Source organism: Lagenorhynchus albirostris, chromosome 2 (assembly GCF_949774975.1).
Source record: "Lagenorhynchus albirostris chromosome 2, mLagAlb1.1, whole genome shotgun sequence".
In the NCBI taxonomy this organism is placed as follows: domain Eukaryota; kingdom Metazoa; phylum Chordata; class Mammalia; order Artiodactyla; family Delphinidae; genus Lagenorhynchus; species Lagenorhynchus albirostris.
Window position 1 is genome coordinate 91,726,880 of NC_083096.1, and position 20,190 is coordinate 91,747,069.

Consider the following 20,190-nt stretch of genomic DNA (forward strand, 5'->3'; position numbering starts at 1 on the left):
CACCTCTTCTAAAGACCCTTTTGAGCCTCTCTGACTGTTCTTCAGGCTGAGGGGGACAGCTGGCCTTGCTCTCTCCTCTGGGCTATGGACGCACTTTGTAATACTAGGTCTGTGTTTCCACTATCCACCCTTGTGGTCTTTCCCAACAGATGGTGGGTTTTTGAGAGTAGGAATTATATAGTCTCCATTTTGCTATCCTCAGTATAACAAAATGGAGTTTATCAGGTGTATCTAGCCCATAGTGAGTGTTCCACAGATGTTCCCTGAGTAAACGCAGGAGATCCATGGGCAGGATGGTGAGTTGGAAAGAGCAGTAGCCTGGGTAGAGGAAAAGGGACCTGGGTTCTGGTACCAATTCTGTTGCTCTCAGTTCTTTGGCCTTGGACAAGCTAGTTAATTTTTCTGGACCTTGGTTTTATTATAGGCAAAGAAGGAGATGGAATGAGAATCTAGGAAATCCATGAATGGTCTTCAAGAGGTCCCTGGATTTCTTGAGATAAAATGCAGAATTATGTATACTTATATGTCTATGTGTATCTGTGTATTAGTATATACAGTCTTTATTTTCCCTCCCTCTGAGGAAAGGACCAAGAACTTTCATCAGCCTCTCAAAGAATCACTTGAACAAAATGTGGGGATGGCTCTAGAATTTCTGTAGAGGATGGAGTTGGGAGGGATTGTCATATGGTTGGGGATGGGGATTCAGCTAAAGGACTTGTCCTGAAATTGTGGTTAAATGACAGACACACTCTAGTTACATAGATTTTTATATTTATTTGAGGCAGTGAGGTGTGGAGGGGATGGGGACTGTGGGGCGATGTGTGCTGAAGCTTCTCTGAGCCCATCTCTTTGTGCTGTCAGTTCTTAGAGCTCTTTTATGAGCTGGATGTGATTCTGGTCGTTATTAGTGTTATATCTTCACGAACAGACTAGGCGTGGAACATTTGTTTGTTTTTTACTAAAATTCACTGTAGCAAGGTCAAATGCAATTGTTTTTAGCCTGTTAGACATACTTTGGTATGACAGGAGTTTATATTTTTTATTTGATTATTTTGATTAAACATTAATTACACGGAAGCAGGAAATGAATGCTAAATAAAAGAAAAACATTTACTGTCAACAGTCCTCATTTTTAAAAAGCATAGTGTTACAATTAGACAAGCTTAGCAACTGTTGGCAACTATTAACAAACGCTAGCCATCAAGTACTCGAATGTACAACATAATTTATTAAATGTATTCCCAGCCATTAGAAAGCTTTCCTTTGTATCCTATGATAACTTGAGGTAGACATCACATGTTATTTTCTGAAGTGCTTTGCAAAGACCAAATCTTACTTTACCAATGATGATGGTGGCAACAATGGCATTAGGAAATAGCAGTAGAAGTACAGGACATTCTTCTGTGGTTACCCAGCTAGTGAGTGGTGGAGCTGGGATGTGAGTCCAGAAAATTTGAGTCTTAAGCCTGCATCTTAACCAGTCTAGTAGATGACTTTCCTAAAGAGAGGTTCTTTTTCTCTATAGAGCTTTACTTTTGAAGACTCAGAATAATACATACAGAATAATTCTTGCATTTATGATCAGTATCAAGGTCTGCACAAACTGTAATTTGGACCACTTAAACCCATATAGATACTCTACTCTTCTGAACAATGCAAATGAGTTTCCCATAGTTCATAATCTTCTTGATACAGAAGTAATGTTTTATTCATCTTATCTAGTTGTACTGCTTTGCTTTACCCACAGAAGAAGTGCTAGGGATGTTTTTCAACAGCCTTCTACAGTATTCAAAGCAACAACCAGCTATTTTAGGAAAGATGTAAACATGTTGCTAGAAATGACACTAAGCTGCAGTGTATCCTAATGGGGTAATTTGCTGTGTGAGATTAGAACTGCAAAGGAAATTAAGATAATGAGTTCTGTTGATTTCCTAGGAGAAAGTGAGATATATTGTTAGCCTGAAACTCACCATCTGGTTGGATTTAGAGTTAGGCCTCACTGGCAGAGAATCAGATGCCTGCATAATACCAGATCTCTGGGTTGCTTCTGGTTGCACTCAGTCTAGTCTACAGGCCTATCCTGTCTGAATTACTCAGCCCAGCACCCCCAGGCCCACACTTCCGATTACGTCCTCTGGGGTTTGGGTTTTTCCTCCATGAACCCACAGGGCACTTGCTCTGAACCTGTAGGAACCATGATGCAGCATCCCTGCCCATAGCTTCAGCTGCTAGGTGGTAGCTTCGTGCTGTGGTGCTGCAATGCTGCAGACCGTTCTTGAACTGCCAAGCTTGTCAGGTGCTTGGGGCTCAAGCTTGAAGCCACCTGATGGCCCTTTTTCAACCTATCTTCCTGGAAGAAGCACTTCCCCAGGAACTCCTATTGAATCCAGAGCCCTGTTCAGGAATCTTTATAGCCTTCCCATTGGCTCAGGGAGAGTTAAGAGATAAAACTTCAGAGTAGAGAGCTCAAGGAGATAAAGCCATAATTAATTAGTACTTCTTGACAGACCTGTGTGCTGGTCCCCATGGTTCCTTGAGTTCTTCTCTGTGTCCATGGCTTCCTTAACTCATGACCTTGGAAGGAGCTACGGCAAACTGCTTCTGCACGGTTGACTTGCTTTTCTCACAAACTACGATATCAACAGCACTAATGTGCCAGGTAAGCAGAGGGTGAGAATTAGCCAGAAGGTCTCATGAAGAGAAGAGGTAAAATGGGTAGCTTTATTGGCGTACAGTGTTGCCATTCAGTTTTGGCAAACTGTTTTTCTTTCATGGTTTTTAAACTGACTAATGGGGATGGAAAAAATAAAGAGCCCAAGCTAAATAAAAATTATCATTAGGGGGAAAATTTTGATGGGGAGGGGCGTGCCACTGTGTACGTTGTCTCTAGGTTTGAGGAGATAAGCAACTGTTTCTCATACTTAATATTTAATTTTCATAATGGGCTTCTTCAATTACTCATTCATTCCTCACTTGTGGCAGGCTAAACTCTTTACATATCTTTACACATATAACTAATCCGCACAACAATTTTGCAGGGTAAGTGGTAGTCATTCATTTGTTTGAGCAACAAATATTTTTGTGTTAAGTGGTTGTTTGGAGGCTGGCTGTGAGTGCAGTGATGGGAATAGAACAGTGAAGAAGCAGTTTCCCTGCCCTTAAGGTATTTTCCATTGTTGGATGGGAAAGACAGACAAACAGGTCATTAGAATGCCTTATTGTATTCTTACACACTCTTCGGGGGTAATGCGAGTTTGTGCATATTTATTGAAGAGCAATGGTTATACCTAGTCAGCCCATCTAGGAATCCTTCCTATAGAAATACCTGCACACAATTGAAAAGGTATTTGGCAAGGATGGTAATTGCAGCATTGTTGTAGCAAAATGCTGAAAAAGTTCACTGGCAGGGGAAGCGTTAAATCATTATGTTATATACAGACACTGGAATGTGATACAACATTCAAATGAATAAATGAATGAATGAATTCATTAAAATGAATAAAGATCTGTATGTGTTGACACCACTATACGTGATATGTTGGTAAATGACAAAAGCACGTTGGTAGAGAAATCTGTATAACAGAAACACATTACCTAAAATAATAATCATAAAGAAAAAGAAAAAAACAATTCTGCAAGAGTCACACCAGATTCTTAGCTCTGGTCTCCTTTAGGCAGAAGGTGAGAGAGGGGTGTGTGTGTGTGGGGGGGGCAACTTTTATGTATTTCTGCATTATTTCAATTGAAAAGATAAACACGAGTCCTTTTGAAATATTTTAAACAGCAGATAAATTTTGAATAAGGGGATAGGTGCTAGCGCAGAGTTATGTCCAGGGTCCTGTAGGGACAGAAAGAACCCAGACTGGAGGAGGGAGATGGTCAGAGAAGGCTCTGGGTGGGGACCAGCCTGGCCGAGACAAGGATGAATGTAGTCAGGCGTTTGGAGGGAACCGAGGACGAGGGTTTCCTGCTCGGGAGCATCCCGGAGCACTGTGGCCCCTCTACGCTGTAACAGCCGGCCCAGGTGGTCCCGGGTTCTTCCTCCTTCCTCAGCCTCCACGGTGTGTCAGCCGCTGTTCCTAAATACTTCGCATATTTCCACCTCTTCTCTAGCTCTCCTGTAGACCTCTCATTTCTCACCTGGATGATTGAGAACCCCCCCACCCCCAGTGGGTCTCCTGGTCCCTGTCTGTATCCCATGTCCTCCTACCCCGGTCTGTCCTTCACTTTGCTGAGTGATCTTCTAAAAATGCAGTTTTGACCCTGCTATCTTCCTTAAACTTGTCAATGACCCTTCATAGATTCTGGGATCTAACCCACCCCTCTAAAGCAGACACACAGAAGCCCTGCTCGCCTCTCCCACCTTCCTCGCACGGTAACTCTTATTCTTGTTATCTGGAATTTTTTCACTTCTTTGCAAATGCCATTCTTCTTATCAAACAAGGGATGGATGTAGGTAGAGAAAGAAAATCCATGATGTGGATTTAGTCGTTCGTTTTCAGCCTATTAACCTGCAAATATTCTAACTTGTTATCCCCCTTTCTGGGAGTAAATGTCCATATGTCATGTTATTTGAGGCAACAATTTAGAAATTAAGACATTTCAAGGCAAATAGTCTTCTTACCGCCCTTGGGGCTATTTTCTTTTGTAAATATACTTGAAGGATGTTTCTAACAGCAGGTCATTCTCCACACAGAGGACTTCAGAATCTGGCATTAATTTGTGTACTTGTCTATTCCAAATCCGGATACACTCCACCTTTATATAGAATACACACTGTTCTAAAAACACTACATTGACCAAACAGTCCTTATTTGCTTTGGCTAAACTTGAGTTAATGGATGGACTTGATGTACAATAAGATAGATACAAAACTGAGTGATAGTCCCCTGGGAGATTCACTTTAAGACATGCTACCTATTATCCTTCAGTCCCATCCACTGAACTTTTATCTTTATGTTATTTTTCTATCATTGAATAGACTAGACAATCCTTTTAAGTAAATAACAGTTGGTTTCAGCATGTTAATTTTCAGAAATGTTTGTACTTACATTCAATGCAGGAGTGAAGTGATAGACTATTGTCTCGCTCCCTCTGGTGGACAATTGTATTAAAAAAATCAAACTACATATAGTCTTGTGTGGCGGGGACAGGTTGTGACTAGTTCTGGTGTTTTAACATTTGTGTTAAATAATAGCAGTAGTAAAACACATAGCAGTACTAATGCTGTACTATTTCTCTTGTTATTGAGTAGTGACACTGCTGTGAAAAAACGATTTAGAAGCCGACTTCACCCCATAACTTTAGAACAGTGCTACATCAGGATAAGGCTCATGCTAGAATGCAACAATGTAGTTAATTCAGCAGTCTAAATATTACTCCACAGGTTATCCTGGACTCCTCCAATAGCTAGACTTTTCACTCAATAATGCATATTTTTGGAAACTTAGCAGATGATTATTTTTATCTTGAATCAGTTTATTTTGATAAATGTATTATTTCGTTCATGATCTTCTGAATTTACAGACTCACTGAAGTTGCTTTATCTTTCTTATGGATATTAATCGATATCAAGTGTTACCTAGGAGGTTGTTTTTTGCTCTTCAGCAAGGTTAAACCAGAAAGAAATTGCATAAAGGCCTTCGATTAGATTAAATTTCATTTGTATGTAATGATTATTTTATTTTATGTATTAATAACAGTTCACATTTGTTGAGTTAAGCATTTGATGGGCATCGTGTCATTTAATTTTTCAGTAACTCTGTGAGGCAGGTAAGTAGTTGTTATTATCCACATTTTATAGAGGCTGGTGAAGGTGGGCCTAGCTCATCCAGGTGTTCTCAGTTCAGAGTTTGTAACCACAACAATATACTGCCTCCTGAAGTTAGGTGATAAATGAGTATATGTGTGGCTAATACCCTTATGTGACTCCTAGTACTGGAAACATTTCCATCTTTGAACTGGGGAATTCAAAGACTACCTCAACCTAGAGATAGATTTTTACCTTTTCTCTTTCTGTTTTCTCATTGTGAATAGGCCTTGTAGTAGAATGTATTTACGTTTTGTTTAGATACTTAAGACAAATTATATCTATTATCATAGAAAGAGGTTTCATGAGAAAAACACATTTTAGCTCATTAGCTTCCTCAGTAAGTCTTTGAAAGAGATGCTGTTAGGTGTAAACGTGGGAAGGAAGGGTACAGTTGCTATGTACTAACGCTAAAGATCTAGCAGGGCACATCGAGGGTTAGGTACTGAAGACCTTTATGAAGAATTTTTGAAACAGATACAGATAATTAAGGGTAATTTAGGAAATTCCTTTTCTGAAAATATTCAGAATTAGAATAAGGTAATTTTCTTGAAGTTGGCAATTATAAAGAATAGCTACCATATAAATGCTTTACATGTATTATCTTTTTAATTCTCATAATAAGATAGTGATTGTTAATAACCTAACTTAATTATTATAGGCAGTAGCCAGAAGAGAAAGCTGAGACCCAGAGAAATTAAGTAGTTTGCATACGGATATACAGCTAATAAATGGTGAAGTCGGGATCAGAACTCACATGACGTGGTCTGGCTGGAGAGCCCACCCTCTGAACCACTTTGCTATACAGCAGTTCTGTCCAATAGAACTTTTTGTGATAACGGAAGTGTTTGATGTCTGTGTCGTCCAATGCCGTAGCCACTAGGCGCATGGGCTACTGAGCACATGCAACATGGCTAGTCCAACTAAGGAACCTGATTTTTTGTTTTTAAAATTTTAATTAATTTAAATCTAAATAGCCTCTGTGTGGTTAGTGTCTACTGTTTTGGACAGAGCGGCGTTACAGGGTCTTTCAGATCATGTAGTAGGGGAGACATGAGAACTTTAGAATTACCCTAACTCCTTGTTTTTACTGATCAAGAAACTGAAAACCACATGGTTAGTAACCTGCTTAGAGTCATAAAATTAAGGAAAGGGACAAACTTATAAGTAGAGTCAGAAAATTAAGGAAGGGGACAAAATTATAGGTAGGTGTATATACTTCTCGGTTACAACTCTTCCCTTTCTGCACTTTGGTGACACCTGCAAACTTACGTTTCCACTGCTATTGTTAATATTGGATTGTAAAACTACTGTTTTTGAGAAAAAATATTTTTTTCTGAAATACACGTCCAGTGAGCCCTTTCCTCTTTTCTCAGGTTATAGAAACATTATCGCGACTCTCTCGCACACCTGTAGCGCTGGCCACAGGAATCAGGTAAGCTAGCTTCTCTGTGGTTCGTACGTCCTGTTCAGTTCAATGAAGTGATTGTTTATTGAATGGCTACTATGTGTAAAGCACTTTGCATACAGGGACCACATCTCATTCATGAAGAGTGGCCGGGTATATAAGTGCTCAATAGACATTTGAAATTTATCGAGCAAGTAAGAACTGAGTCGTAGCGTTGAATAAGACACATTGGCTAAACATCGTTCTCAACTCACTGGTGACTGTCACTGGTACAGTTCTTTCTTTTAACTCCCTCTAACATTCCTATACAGGTGATTCATTAAGACAAACACAAATGCTTAATTAAATTGATATTTTAAAAAAAGATATTGCAGTACATTTATATCCTGTAGGCCATAACAATAAGTCACAACTTCTAGGCGTTTCAGAAATAATCAGACAAGTATAAAATAATATATGTTCGAGAAGGTGTATTGAAAGTTTGGAACTAAGTGAAAAACTTGGAAGTACTGTTGATCCTTGAAAAACGTGGGAATTAGGAGCACCAACCATCCACACAGTTGAAAATTTAAGTATAACTTATATTCGGCCCTTTGCATCCTCAATTCCTCTGCACCTGTGGTTCCAACCAACTGTGGATCGTGTAGTATTTACTATTGAAAAAAATCCATTTATAAGTGGACGTGTGCAGTTCATACCTTGTTGTTCAAGGGTTCACTGTAAATTGTTTAAATTATACCTTCTCCATGCAGTGAAGCATTATGCAGTCAGTTAAATATGGAAAGGTAGATGTGTTATGTTGTGTCGGGCCTTTTCTGTTTAAAATACTGCATATTCAAGTTAGGTCAGTCAGAAAGTTGTATTATTAGGAATGTTAGAAATACAGAAAAACAGTTTCAGTAGCCACACAGCCAGGCCACATGGAAATGGAATGGATCTCATTTTTTACCTGATTTCCTCAGGGCTCCATAATTCAGTCTCCAGCCGTTATGGGGCTCTGTGACCCTGGGTCTCTTCTTCTGTTGCTTCCATTTTTCTGTTCACATTCAGATTCAAACAGAGAGGATCCGAGCATGACAGCCCAGTCCCTGGGTACAAAGCACAGTGATCTTGGGGAAGACACCCACAGACCCTTCCTCAGAAATGGGCCATGAGTCTGGCAGCTTTCTACAGTAGTCTCTAGGCTGGATAAATGTTCCATACCTTCATTTTCTCTTCAATACATGATTATCTTTCCATGTCAACATATATTTTGTTATATGCAAACAGCAAATTTTGAAATAGCATGATTCTATTCTTATGTATTTATATATTGTTGGTTCTGAAACTATATATAGAAGAGTTTTTTCCTTGTTACTTATACTTTTTCCTTCTTACTTATAATTTCAATTTTTTACTACAATAGACTTGTATATAAGAGTATAATAAAATGTGTCAAAATTTATTTAAAAAAGGATTTTGAAACTGGCATTTCTCACACATTTTAATTTATTTGAAAAATATATGTTCCTCAGATGTCTTAAGTACTAAGTTAATACATAAACGAATGTGAAAATGTTTTCACTATACTAAATATAATTATTTAGTAATTATCTAGTGCTTATTTTTTATTTTGATGGATCCTCTTGTTTTTATGGAACATATGACATGCTGACTTCATGTAAAAGAGGGTAAAACTTTTGGCACTATAGTATAATCACTGTGATTTTGTTAGACATAAATTTAGGGCATTATGTTGGTATTATGAATAAAGTTCATAGTACGAAGCAGACAAGGGAAGCCAATGGCTAGGAATAGGGTAGAAACTAAAGTGATTTTCTCTGAGCGGGGGACAAAGAAAACATCGTACTCTTTTTGAGGCCTGTTTGACTTATTTGTCCAATAGATGAAAAATAAAAAATACAACTCACACAACTTACGGTCTGAGTAGAAAAGTATATCAGAGTCAATGATCATATATAAAGGGCATGGCATTTTTGTTTTCTAATTCTCATCTATACTAGTGAATTGAGTCACGCTAGAATGGTTGTTACCTAATTACCAAGTTATTTGTCAGATCAGATTCTGTAAGTGCAAAGAATCTGAATGGTGCTAAAGGCAAGGACCCACTCTGAGCTGGGGAGCTGCAGGTGTGTGGCTGGTGGGAGGTCAGATGAGCACCTCAGCACGTCCACGACTGCTCACATGACTGTGGTGACCAGCCGTGATCGCTGCAGGTGATTTGAGGTAGCAGGTGCCATGCCTCCCTCTGGGGGACCCTGACACAGCCACAGCCAGGCACTTTGGGAGAAGCCCCAGAAGTCGTGTGAAACATGGTGACTGATCTGACCACTTTGGCAGCAGCTGAGCGTATGTGTTTCGTGAGAGGTAAACGTCCAGCCTAGTTTTTGCCTATTCACTCTTTTTTTTTCCCTCCCTCCTAGACCCTTCCCGACAGAAGAAAGTGTTAATGATGACGACATCTACAAAAGCCTGCCTGATTTAATAGAGTATGTTGAGCATTTTCAACAAAAGTACACCACTGCCAATTTTTGCATCCTTTGTGGATTTTAACCGTGGGTGTTAAAATAGCTCTCTGAAGGGGAACCGTGGCTTAGTGATTAAGACATGTGAGAATTAACCTCAGACTCCTGATGGAAAGCTTCATGAGAAAATGTACTTCAACTGGCTTTCAATTCCTCTTGTGTGCCTTGCATTGTGCAAGTCTCTGTGGAGAGTAAAGAAACACAGCAATGAAGTAACATTTGGAAGTTTCTCAAAGGCATAGGAAAGGTAGTAGATAAACCTGGAATCAGACAATTAACGAGAGGAGTATTAATAGAATCTACCACCGGACCTGTAGGACAGATAGTGCTCGCTGTGTAAGTTCAAGGACGAACGAGATCAGTGTGGGTGGGAGTTATTCAGGGATGTTTCATTAGATGGTGTTGATTCTGAAGAGAGAATCCTTTGGGGCTGTATCATTTAATAGTTGGGAGAGGCTAAAGGTCTTTGCAGCTGGTTGTCTTCTGCTGATTGAGTGACTTGTGCAGATTACAAATAAAGGTAAAACTTGATCCTCACCCCTCAAGGAGCTGATGCCAAAGATCAGGTATGTTTGCAAAGAATTATAAGAAGACATAGATTCTGCTCCAGGAGAGATTCAGATCCTGTGGAAATTCATCCACTGATCGATCCTAATACCTCAGCACACGGACCTTGTTCTTGCCCTAGGACTTTTACACTGGCTGTCCCTTCTGCCCATGTGGCTAACCCCTCGCCATCCAAGTCTTTGCTCAGATGGCTCTGCCAGCGAGGCCTTTCCTATCTAAAATTGCCGCCACCCTCACCTTGCTCTGTGTTTTTACGGTACTCGCCTCTACCTGAGGCAGTCTCGGCTTGCCTCACTTTTTGTCCGTCTCCTCATCAGAAGGCCTGCTGCATGAGGTCAGGAACTTGACCTTGTTCTTGGCTCTTTTCCTAGCACTTCAGACAGTGTCTCGTGTCTAGTAGGTCCTCAGTAAGTATCTGTTTTCTGAATTAATAGGCCAAAGCTGCGTTGAGCACTTACTGTCTTCCAGGCATGATGCTTCAGGCTGGAGCTATCGTGAGACATCTATCAGTTCATAGGAGCTTACTGAGTGCGTGTTTCTGTCCTAACCACGTTACACGCGTCTCTCATGTAACACCACATTATGAGGTTGTTCCTAGTATCACCAGAGTTTACAAATGAGAAAATGAGGCTTGAAAGCTAAGTAACTTGCTGAAGATCATATTGAAGATCATGACTTGCTGAAGATCATAAGTAAATAGTAGTCTTTGGATGGGAACCCAGGCAGTTCTTATTCTAGCGTGGAGGCTCTCACTGCATTGATTCCCAGAGGCCTTGCTCCTCTGGCAAGGAGCCACTGGCAAGGCTCGTAGCCCTCCCCAGAGTAGGCTGCCTTTGGATGGGCCTCGAAGTCTTGTATTTCACATGTGTATCAAGAATGGTTTCTCATCTCTTCTTAAAATCTCCAAGAACTCACTAATCTTCAGCAAGGTAATTGCTGATTGTCTCATTGAATTGGCTACAGTCTTCATAAAGTGACTATAAGATTACTTATCAGATAATCGAATTCCTTGTCGTCTTAGAAAGAATATTATTTCCAGTGCTATGATGACATTCTATCTTAACTCCCCACCTACACCTACTCATTTTTATAGTCTTCCCTCGTCTTGTTCTGTTGATGCCAAGATAAATCCTGTGAGGATGCAAGTTTGGAGAAAACTTGGGCCCCTGAACCGGCTGCTCTGAGGTGCCAACTCACATGCTCTGGGAGGTGCAGTCTGCTTCACCTTTTCACCAGGTGGTCGGAGGTCCAAATGTCGCGTGTTTCCTGCAAATGCCTGCTTTTGAGTTTGCTATGAGGGTTTGCTTTTCAGTCTTGGCTTTGTTATGATCTCTGTGGGCTCATAGACTTCCCTTTAACCTCTGGGGGTGAATCGCTTGAAGGGAGGGCCCCAGAACAAACACTGGTCTGCTCCCCAGGCAGGGGGAGTCATTCTGTCCTCACGTGGAGAGAAACAGACACAGGATGGAATGGAGAGCGTGTAAAATGGCTAAACGGTAGTGTCCTTGCTCCTTCAACCTTTATGACCAGGGTGTCAGACGGGACCATATCTAGGTTGCCCAGACACAGGAAAGCTAATATAGATTGCTGTTGATTTATTGACCATTTGAAGAATCACAGCTTTTTCCTCTCTCCCTTCTTCATTTTGTGCAAATCAGAGATTACTGCCCAAACTGTTAGCAAGAAAAACAGCTTTAGTATGGGATTGAGTAACAAAAACCGGAACTGTTCTAGCCCAGTTGCAATGTGTGTGGGTGCGTGTGTGTCACTCCTACAATTCTTAGAGAAGAATCTGTGTGAATTTATACATATGTACCTCTGCCCTCATGCAAAATAGTCGATAGCAAGACTTAAGAAAGACGATGTGATTTTTTTGTTTGTTTTTTTGGCTTTTTTTTGTTGGTTTGGGGGTGGGGGTTGGAGGGTCTGAGGGAGGACAAGGATTTCACAGCCTATTTTCCTTCTGAACAGGATCCCCTTTGATACAGAACCTACTCCTTTATCATTTCTTTAATCTCAGTTCCTTCATGAACTCATCAGACCTTCCTACCCTTTGATGAGTTATAGAAAGTGCTCGAACCAGTTTAACAGCCCCACTGTTCTCAGGCGGGACTGCCTAAGGCGAGACTGCCTGCCTAAGCCCCTCAGTATGGAAATTCTGGAACTGCCAATAAGACTCACCATCTCCCCAGTTTTTCAGAGTACAGAGCTGAAAGCATCCTTCAGTCCTCCCCCCTCTCCCTAATCCGGATTGGTCCCCAAGTCTGGTTGGTTGTAGCGGACACGGTCTCCTGAGTCTGTTTCTCTCCTCATCTGCCTTTACCCTGGTTATGGTACTCATTACCTCTCACCCACAGCATTTCATTTCTTGGCTTCTCTATCTCCCTGCTTGGCTTCTTGACCCTCCACACTACCCCTCTGTAACCCACTGCGGTCCTCAGATGCCCAGGTAAGGTTGAGCTCCCAGAGCGCAGGGCCCTTCTCAGATTGGTTCACCTCTTCCCTCTGGGGCTCCCCTCACTCACCTGGTCCCACTGGACGGGACTCCACCCCTCACGTCGCCAGCTTCTGCACACCTCTCTGCCATCGCACAGGTTGGGGTCCTTTGAATGCTCATCCCCTCTTCTCATTCATTGTGTCACCCTGGAGGGTGGAAACTGTGTCTGCCTTGTCTGCAGCTATATCTGCTGGAACATAGTATTTATTCAGCAAATACCTATTGAATAAATAAATACACTCAAGATCCAGTTCAGATGTAATATCTTCCATGAAGCTTTCCCTGCCTTCCTTAGAGTTATTCTTACTCTTTCCTCTGCACTCATAGAATTATGTGTTTATGTGCTGTTTTCCACACTAGACTATGGGAGAGCCCTTGGATCTTAGCATTCTTAGCACTGGTGAGTCTGGCAATCAGTAGGTTCTTAGTTTAAGAATCAGGTAGGTGGGTGGATGGGGGGACAGGTAATCCTGGAATGAATTTTTCTCAGAGCAGGTTCTCTGAAACTTCTCTCACCACCAGAGCGTTCTCCCTTAAGGCACCTTCCTTTCTTCTGGGTGTCTGACAGTTCATTTCTGTCAGATGCCTCCAGATAACTCTTCATGACAAACATAGACAACCTTGTGATTGCACCTACTTTGAAAAATGCTCCAAGTTGCAGAGTGACATTTATAGTTAGTGCTTTTATTTTTGTACGTCAATTTATAATGTTCTATCTGCACAGGCCCAAGAGAAATGCTAAGGGCTGGCAGTACTGAACGAGTTGAATTTCTTTTCAGAGAGATATTAATGCTTCTTTCTAACATACCTAAATTTATTAATCTCAGTTCTTTGGCATTATTAGTTAATAGAAGCTAATTCTAGACCTCTTGAACTGAAAGGAAAAACTTAAGGAGTAGTAACAGCATGGGTGATAGGTGGAAACAGCTGTTTTTGTGTTGACTGAATAGGGCCCGATTTTTAAAGTCTCCATGAACGCTTCCACAGTGACTGATTATCTTTCCCTAACCCTTCATTTGAGATTGTAAACCTATGCACTTTGTTATAAAGCGGAAGCTAACACACCATTGTAAAGCAATTATACTCCAATAAAGATGTTAAAAAAAAAATAGGGATTATTTTCCACTGCCAGGAGACCAGCAGAAGAATTTCAATGGCTTTTAAAAATGTCTTGTGGCCTTGGGACCATATCTTTAAGCAAAATACAAATAGAACAGATAAAAGCAGAATCTGAGAGAATCAAACCTGTGGGTACCCTCTGAGTGGCCTTGAAGGAACATGGTTTGAAAACCATTGCATTAGATATTGACAATTATAATCAGCAGAAATTTTTGCTTTATAAAGATTATTTATAACATATTGGGTCCTCCCCAACTCCTGTGTCTTCTCCATATTATACCCTTTAATACAGGTAATGAAACTGAGGTCTTGACATATGAAAAATGGGAGGTAGTATGATAGAGCAGTTAAAACACTCAGTGTGTAAGACAGACTGGGTTTTAAATCCTGGCTCTGCTGTCTGATTAGCTGTGTTATCCTGGGCAAGTCAAAGAACATTGTGTTCTCTCAAAGTCCTTGTCACTTGAATTGGCCAAACAACAGTGCCTACCTGATAACAAAATTAATGCTGGACCTGGGCAAACCAGGTGAGATAACCCATGCAGAGAGGCATAGTAAACTCCCAGTGAAGGTTAGGGACAACAACTGCCATTGTTGTCAGATTCTGTGGTTGTCGTTTGTCCTTGTTCTTATTAGGAGGGGCAGAGCTGTAATGTAAACCTTTGCCTCTTTCCACTGTATTTGATTTGCTCTCTGGATTTTCTGCTGATAACCAGCAAGCTATTTCTAACTACTGTATTTACTGCATGCTAGAAAATGACGTTTATGTTATACCTTTTGCTTCAGTGAAACCCGTGTGGAAGATGAAGAGGGTCTGTACGACTGTGTTTATGGGGAAGACGAAGGTGGCGAAGTGTACGAGGACTTGATGAAGGCAGAGGAGGCGCATCAGCCTGTAGGACTTTGACTTGCCTGTTTTTTAAGTTACTCTGAGTATCTTATTAGGAAAGTGATTATTGGAAGGACTAATTAATATAATAATTAATAAAATAATATTTATGTTTTAATTATACTAATTATAATTATAAAATAATAGCATAATTATAGTTAATACAATGGTTATAATTATTTATGTAACTTCTGCTGGGATCGTTGTTTTTCTTTTTTATCTTGCTTATAACTCTATAACCATGACTTGTTATTCTGAGTATTTTATTAGGAAAGTGATTATTTGAAAGACGAATGAATACAATAATTATAATTAATAAAATGAAATAATATTTATGTTATAAGTATATTAATTATAATTATAAAATAATAGCATAATTATAGTACAATAATTATTTATGTAACTTCTGCTGGGATGGTTTTTTTTTGTTTGTTTTCTTTTTTATGTTTACTTGCTTGTAACTGTATAACCATGACGTGTTGCTGCATTTGGAGACATGTAAACATGACATTTTACAGTTCAGAACAACCATAGGAAATCTCTGGTCTAAATCTCTCCGTTTACTAGTAAGAAAATCAAGTCTAACACGTAAACGGCATGCCACACAGCTAAATAATTGCAGAGTGGCAATAGAACATAATTTCAGGGGATCATGAAATTATATTGTTATGAAAGGAAATCTCTTGCAAAGCAGGTAAATCGACTTTAAGTTTGATGTGGCATAAAGTATAGGTTAAAGAATATTTCTTCCTGTTTGTTAGGGGTTGATATGAGATATTTTTGTTGTTGTCGTTTGTTTCATTATAGGTCTCCTAGCATTTTTTACTATTTTATAAACTTAGTTTCAGATGTTGCCATAGTCAACAGCAGCCCACAAAGCTTTATCTGCATTAAAATATCTAAAACATTCAGAATTACCTTGAATGATTTTCTCATATATAATTTGAAATGAAAAATAAGGTCCGTTGCTTAAGCTTTTATTAACATTTTCTTTACACAAAAGACTTTCTTCATCAGCTGGGTGCTACTTTAGGTTTCTTCGGTGCTTTGATGAATTCGCTCAGCTCTCTTGGACCTCTTGCATTTAATAAAGGGCTGGCAGGTTGTCCGGTGCCCACATAGGGGACAGTAGCTTCTGTGGGATGGAAACAAGTTGGCTGGCCTGTGTTCAGTAAACGTCACGAATGTGTGCTTTAACCCACTGCACGAGCTGACAGGACGCCTGTAGCAGCAGTTTAAGAGTGTTTTAGGTGATGGAGTATCGTCCATACCCCTTTAATTATCAACTTCTTTGGGCACCAGCAAATTCTTCATTGTCTTTCCCAAGGACCGTCTTCACTGAGCTTATGGTGCTGGGCTGTTCATGTGGCCCAGGGTGAGCAGTGATGACGATTGAACGCACAGGGCCCTGCTTGTGCATTCCTCAGGGTGTTAAGCACGCTACACAGGTTATCTCATTTACAGCTCCTTGGGCTGGGTACTGTAATTCTGTTTTATAGATGAGAAAACCAAGACACAGAGAGATTAGACAAACTAATAACAGCGAAACTGGTTCTTGAACCAAATTCTATCTGATCCCCAAAACTTTGATCTTCCTACTATGTTCTACTGCCTAGAGTCTTAAACAGTAAGAGAGCCAAACACCAAGATGTTAACTCTTGAAAAAATATTTTAAGATTTTTTACTTACCAAATATCCTTTTATGATTTTTGCAGTATTTCTACAGCACTTATAAAGTATGCTGTACATTAAGAAAACTGTATAAGACCATTCATGATGTCTCCAGATTCAGTAACATTTATACTAAAATAGATGTTTCAGTTTAAAGAGAGTATACTCAAAAGTATATTTTTAATTATCTAAAACTTTTTCATTTACATTGTTCAAATTCTTTTAAAAAGCAAAGATCCTTCACAAATGCAGTTAAATATATCTTTCAGTTATGTGTTTTATTAGAATGGAACACTTAAAAAAATCAATCATTTTTATTTCTATCTTCTACTGGAAAGATTAATACATGAATTTGATTAAATAATGTTAATTTGAAAATTCTAATCGTAGAAATGTCCAGAAAATGACATACGGAGTTGCTGCCTAGCAGAAATCAAACAGACAGAGGAAAAATATACAGAAACATTGGAGTCAATAGAAAAAGTAAGTCATCAGGTATCATTCTTGACGCTCCAATACTGCCTTGCTAATACATTAGGCTCAGTGTTTCTACAGTGTCTGCATATTCTGATTTTCAGCAGGACTTTGGGTTTAAAGATCTCAAAGCAGATTTACTCATACCACAATGATTTATTGATTTCTTCGTATGTGAATGGCACTATTCTAGGGACTGTGGGTATAGCAGTCAACACAACAAAGCTCTAGTTCTCATGACACTCTCATGGGAGGGTTTATAATTTAAGCAAACGAGTATGCCAGGTGGTGATAAATTCTCTGAAGAAAAATAAGGCAGAGGAAGCGGGTAGTGAGTGATGGGAGAGGCTGGTGTTACCTTATATAGAGTGGTAATGGAAGGCCTCTGTGGTCAGATGGTATTTAAGCAGAGAGCTTTGTGAATGGAGGGAGTAAGCCATGCGAATATCCCAGAGTGGACAATCCCTGGGAGAAAGGTCCTCACGTGGGACAGTGTTCAGTGTGGTTCAGGGAACAGCAACAGCCCAGGAGGCTGAAGCAGAATGAGTGCAGGGGAGCAGTGAGATCAGAGACTTTGTGAGCCCCCAGGTCACAGGGGACATATAGGAGCACCTGGCTAAAAGCTAGAGCGTTTTGAGTAGAAGAAGTGATGGGATCTAATGTAAGTTTTTAACAGATCATTCTGACTCTTGTCAGGCAAGGGTGGAAATTGAGAAAAATGTTAGAAGGATATCGTAATAATTAAGTTGATGGAAAATGGTGGAATTGATTGAGGTGGCAGGGAGTGGTCAGATTCTAAATAAAAGTAGAGCCAAGTGGATTTGATGATGGTTTAGGTAAAGGATGTGTGGAAAGAGCAATCAAGAATTCTTGGTTTTCTGTTCTTGTTTTTTTTTTTTTTTTTGGCCACGCCACATGGCTCGGTTTGTGAGATCTTAGTTCCCTGACTAGGGATTGAACCCTGGGCCCACAGCAGTGGAAGTGCAAGAGTCCTAACCACTGGACTGCCCAGTGGGAATTCCTAACAATGCTAGGTTTTTAGCATGAGTAACTGTGTAAATGGTGAAGATGGTGACTGAGATGGAGAAGGACAGGTGTAGGAATCACGAGTCTGTTGGGACTTACTAAATTTGTAATACCTATTAGCTTCCAAGGGGATGTATTGAGGAGGAAGTTAGATGTATGAGTCTGACATTCAGGGGAAAGATTGGATGTATAGATTGGGCCATTATCATTATGCAGTGGTGTTTAAAGGCATGGCACTAGATGAATCACCAAGGGAATGGATGTTGATAGAGAAGAGGTTTGAGGTCACCTCTGGTGACTTCCACATTTGGAGGCTAGGAGAATGAGAACCAGGAGAAAGTTTCGGAAGTTTAAAAAGAGAGATGAAGGCATGGAAGAGTTGTTTAGGAGAACGAGAGGGTAAATGTACTAGGATAATGTAGCATTACAGGCTCATTTGGGTTTTGTGATTATATTTTTAATTAGCTATCAGTGTAGCTTCTGTTTAACTTCTTAGGTATAGGCACAAAATATATGGCAAGCTAGATTTAACCAGGGTTTTCATTTTTCCAGAATGAAAGAAGAGAGGGTAAGGGTACTTGTAGGGCAGTGATTCTGATGATGGCTCGTGGAATGTAAACTGGGTAAAAAGGGAAGTGAGGACATGAGGGATGTGAGATGGTCAGGGGATTGGCAGACCCAGTGGGTTGGAGAAGTCCTTGGAGAAATGAGCTGTAAAGGTAGGAGGGTAGAGGTCAGAGACTTGCTTGCTTCAACTTAATTCTGTGGAGCATATGCAGTTGTTGGTAATGACGGGGTCTTGGACTATGACCACAGGAGGACCTGAGCTAGGATAGGGCACAGATTATTGGAGTTCAGGGAACCGACAGGCCAGGCTATTGGAAGGACCATCTGCACAGATACTGATACGACCAAAACTGAAGATGGGAGTAGTAATGGACAGAGATATGGTAGGCCAGGAACTAAAATTCTCAAAGAATGAAGGGGAATGATCCATAAATTGTATATGCAAATTATTGGTCTCAGGGATCTAGAATCTTCACAGAGCATTTGAGGGATATTTTGAATTAGTCCTCAAACATATCTGCAGAAGGTTGCCATTTTTTGCCAGTTCGGCCAGTGGTGTTCTCTCTTCTTTTTTTCTTACTTTCAGAAGGATTTATAGCCCAAATCTTTTATTTTATATTTTAAATGTATTAACTTGTATTTATGTCTTCATATCTCTGTTCAAATACAGAATCTTTACGGTAGAGAAAATAGTTTCTGTTTTTTTCTTGGTATTCATAATACTGATTAACTTCAGTAATATTTATTGCTCATTGATGAAAAACTATTATATAGATTAGGATAAGTTGTGCTTAATTATTACCCCTCTCTTCTCTCCTGGTAGTATTTCATGGCACCATTAAAAAGATTTCTGACAGCAGCTGAATTTGATTCAGTATTCATCAACATTCCTGTAAGTAAAAACATGCTAGCTAAAATTGTGGTACACTTCTATAAAATCCTCTTTTCTTATTGGGTCCCTATTTGAACATTCTATTGTATTTTTAAAGAATTTTAACCCAATTTTCTGTCTCCTGAGTTTTTATAGTCTTATTTTCTGGAAATAACTAGTAAGTCATATTGTCAAGCAAAAGTCAGAATGTATGCTGAACGCAAAAGGATAAGGTTGATGTATTATACTTAACCTTAACACAACAAGGTAGTCTCAGTTAATCCCTGGTGTTATGGTCTCTTTCTCTTGTGGGAATCCCCTTCTGCCCCACTCCCTGCTCTATTGTTCTTTCAGCCCCCCAACCCCATCTTACAGACACTGTCCTGGCTCCATCTGTCTTCTTCACTTCCCTCCATTCCTACACTTCCTTGTCCTCTGCTTTTTGGTGTTTTCTTCTTCTGGTTGCATCAGCCTAAACTCCCATTTCTGAAATACACTGCTTCTTTATGATATAACAGTCTTTTATTTTTTAAATAAATTTATTTATTTATTTATTTTTGGTTGTGTTGGGTTTATTTTTGCTGCGTGGGCCTTCTCTATTTGCGTCGAGCGGGGGCTACTCTTCGTTGCGGTGTCCAGGCTTCTCATTGTGGTGGCTTCTCTTGTTGTGGAGCACGGGCTCTAGGCACATGGGCTTCAGTACTTGTGGCACATGGGCTCAGTAGTTGTGGCTTGCAGGCTCTAGAGCGCAGGCTCTAGAGCGCAGG

The 20,190-nt window shown here is 40.0% G+C and overlaps 1 protein-coding gene across 1 annotated transcript in view; it reads left to right on the forward strand.

The window, feature by feature from the left end:
• Nucleotides 1-20,190, forward strand: part of VAV3 (vav guanine nucleotide exchange factor 3) — a 390,869-nt gene that overhangs the window by 164,012 nt on the left and 206,667 nt on the right. The window contains exons 3-7 of the mRNA XM_060139483.1: nt 7,186-7,244; nt 9,641-9,706; nt 14,712-14,820; nt 16,876-16,968; nt 19,376-19,444. Coding sequence (XP_059995466.1) covers nt 7,186-7,244; nt 9,641-9,706; nt 14,712-14,820; nt 16,876-16,968; nt 19,376-19,444 — 396 coding nt within the window. The remainder of the gene's footprint in view (nt 1-7,185; nt 7,245-9,640; nt 9,707-14,711; nt 14,821-16,875; nt 16,969-19,375; nt 19,445-20,190) is intronic.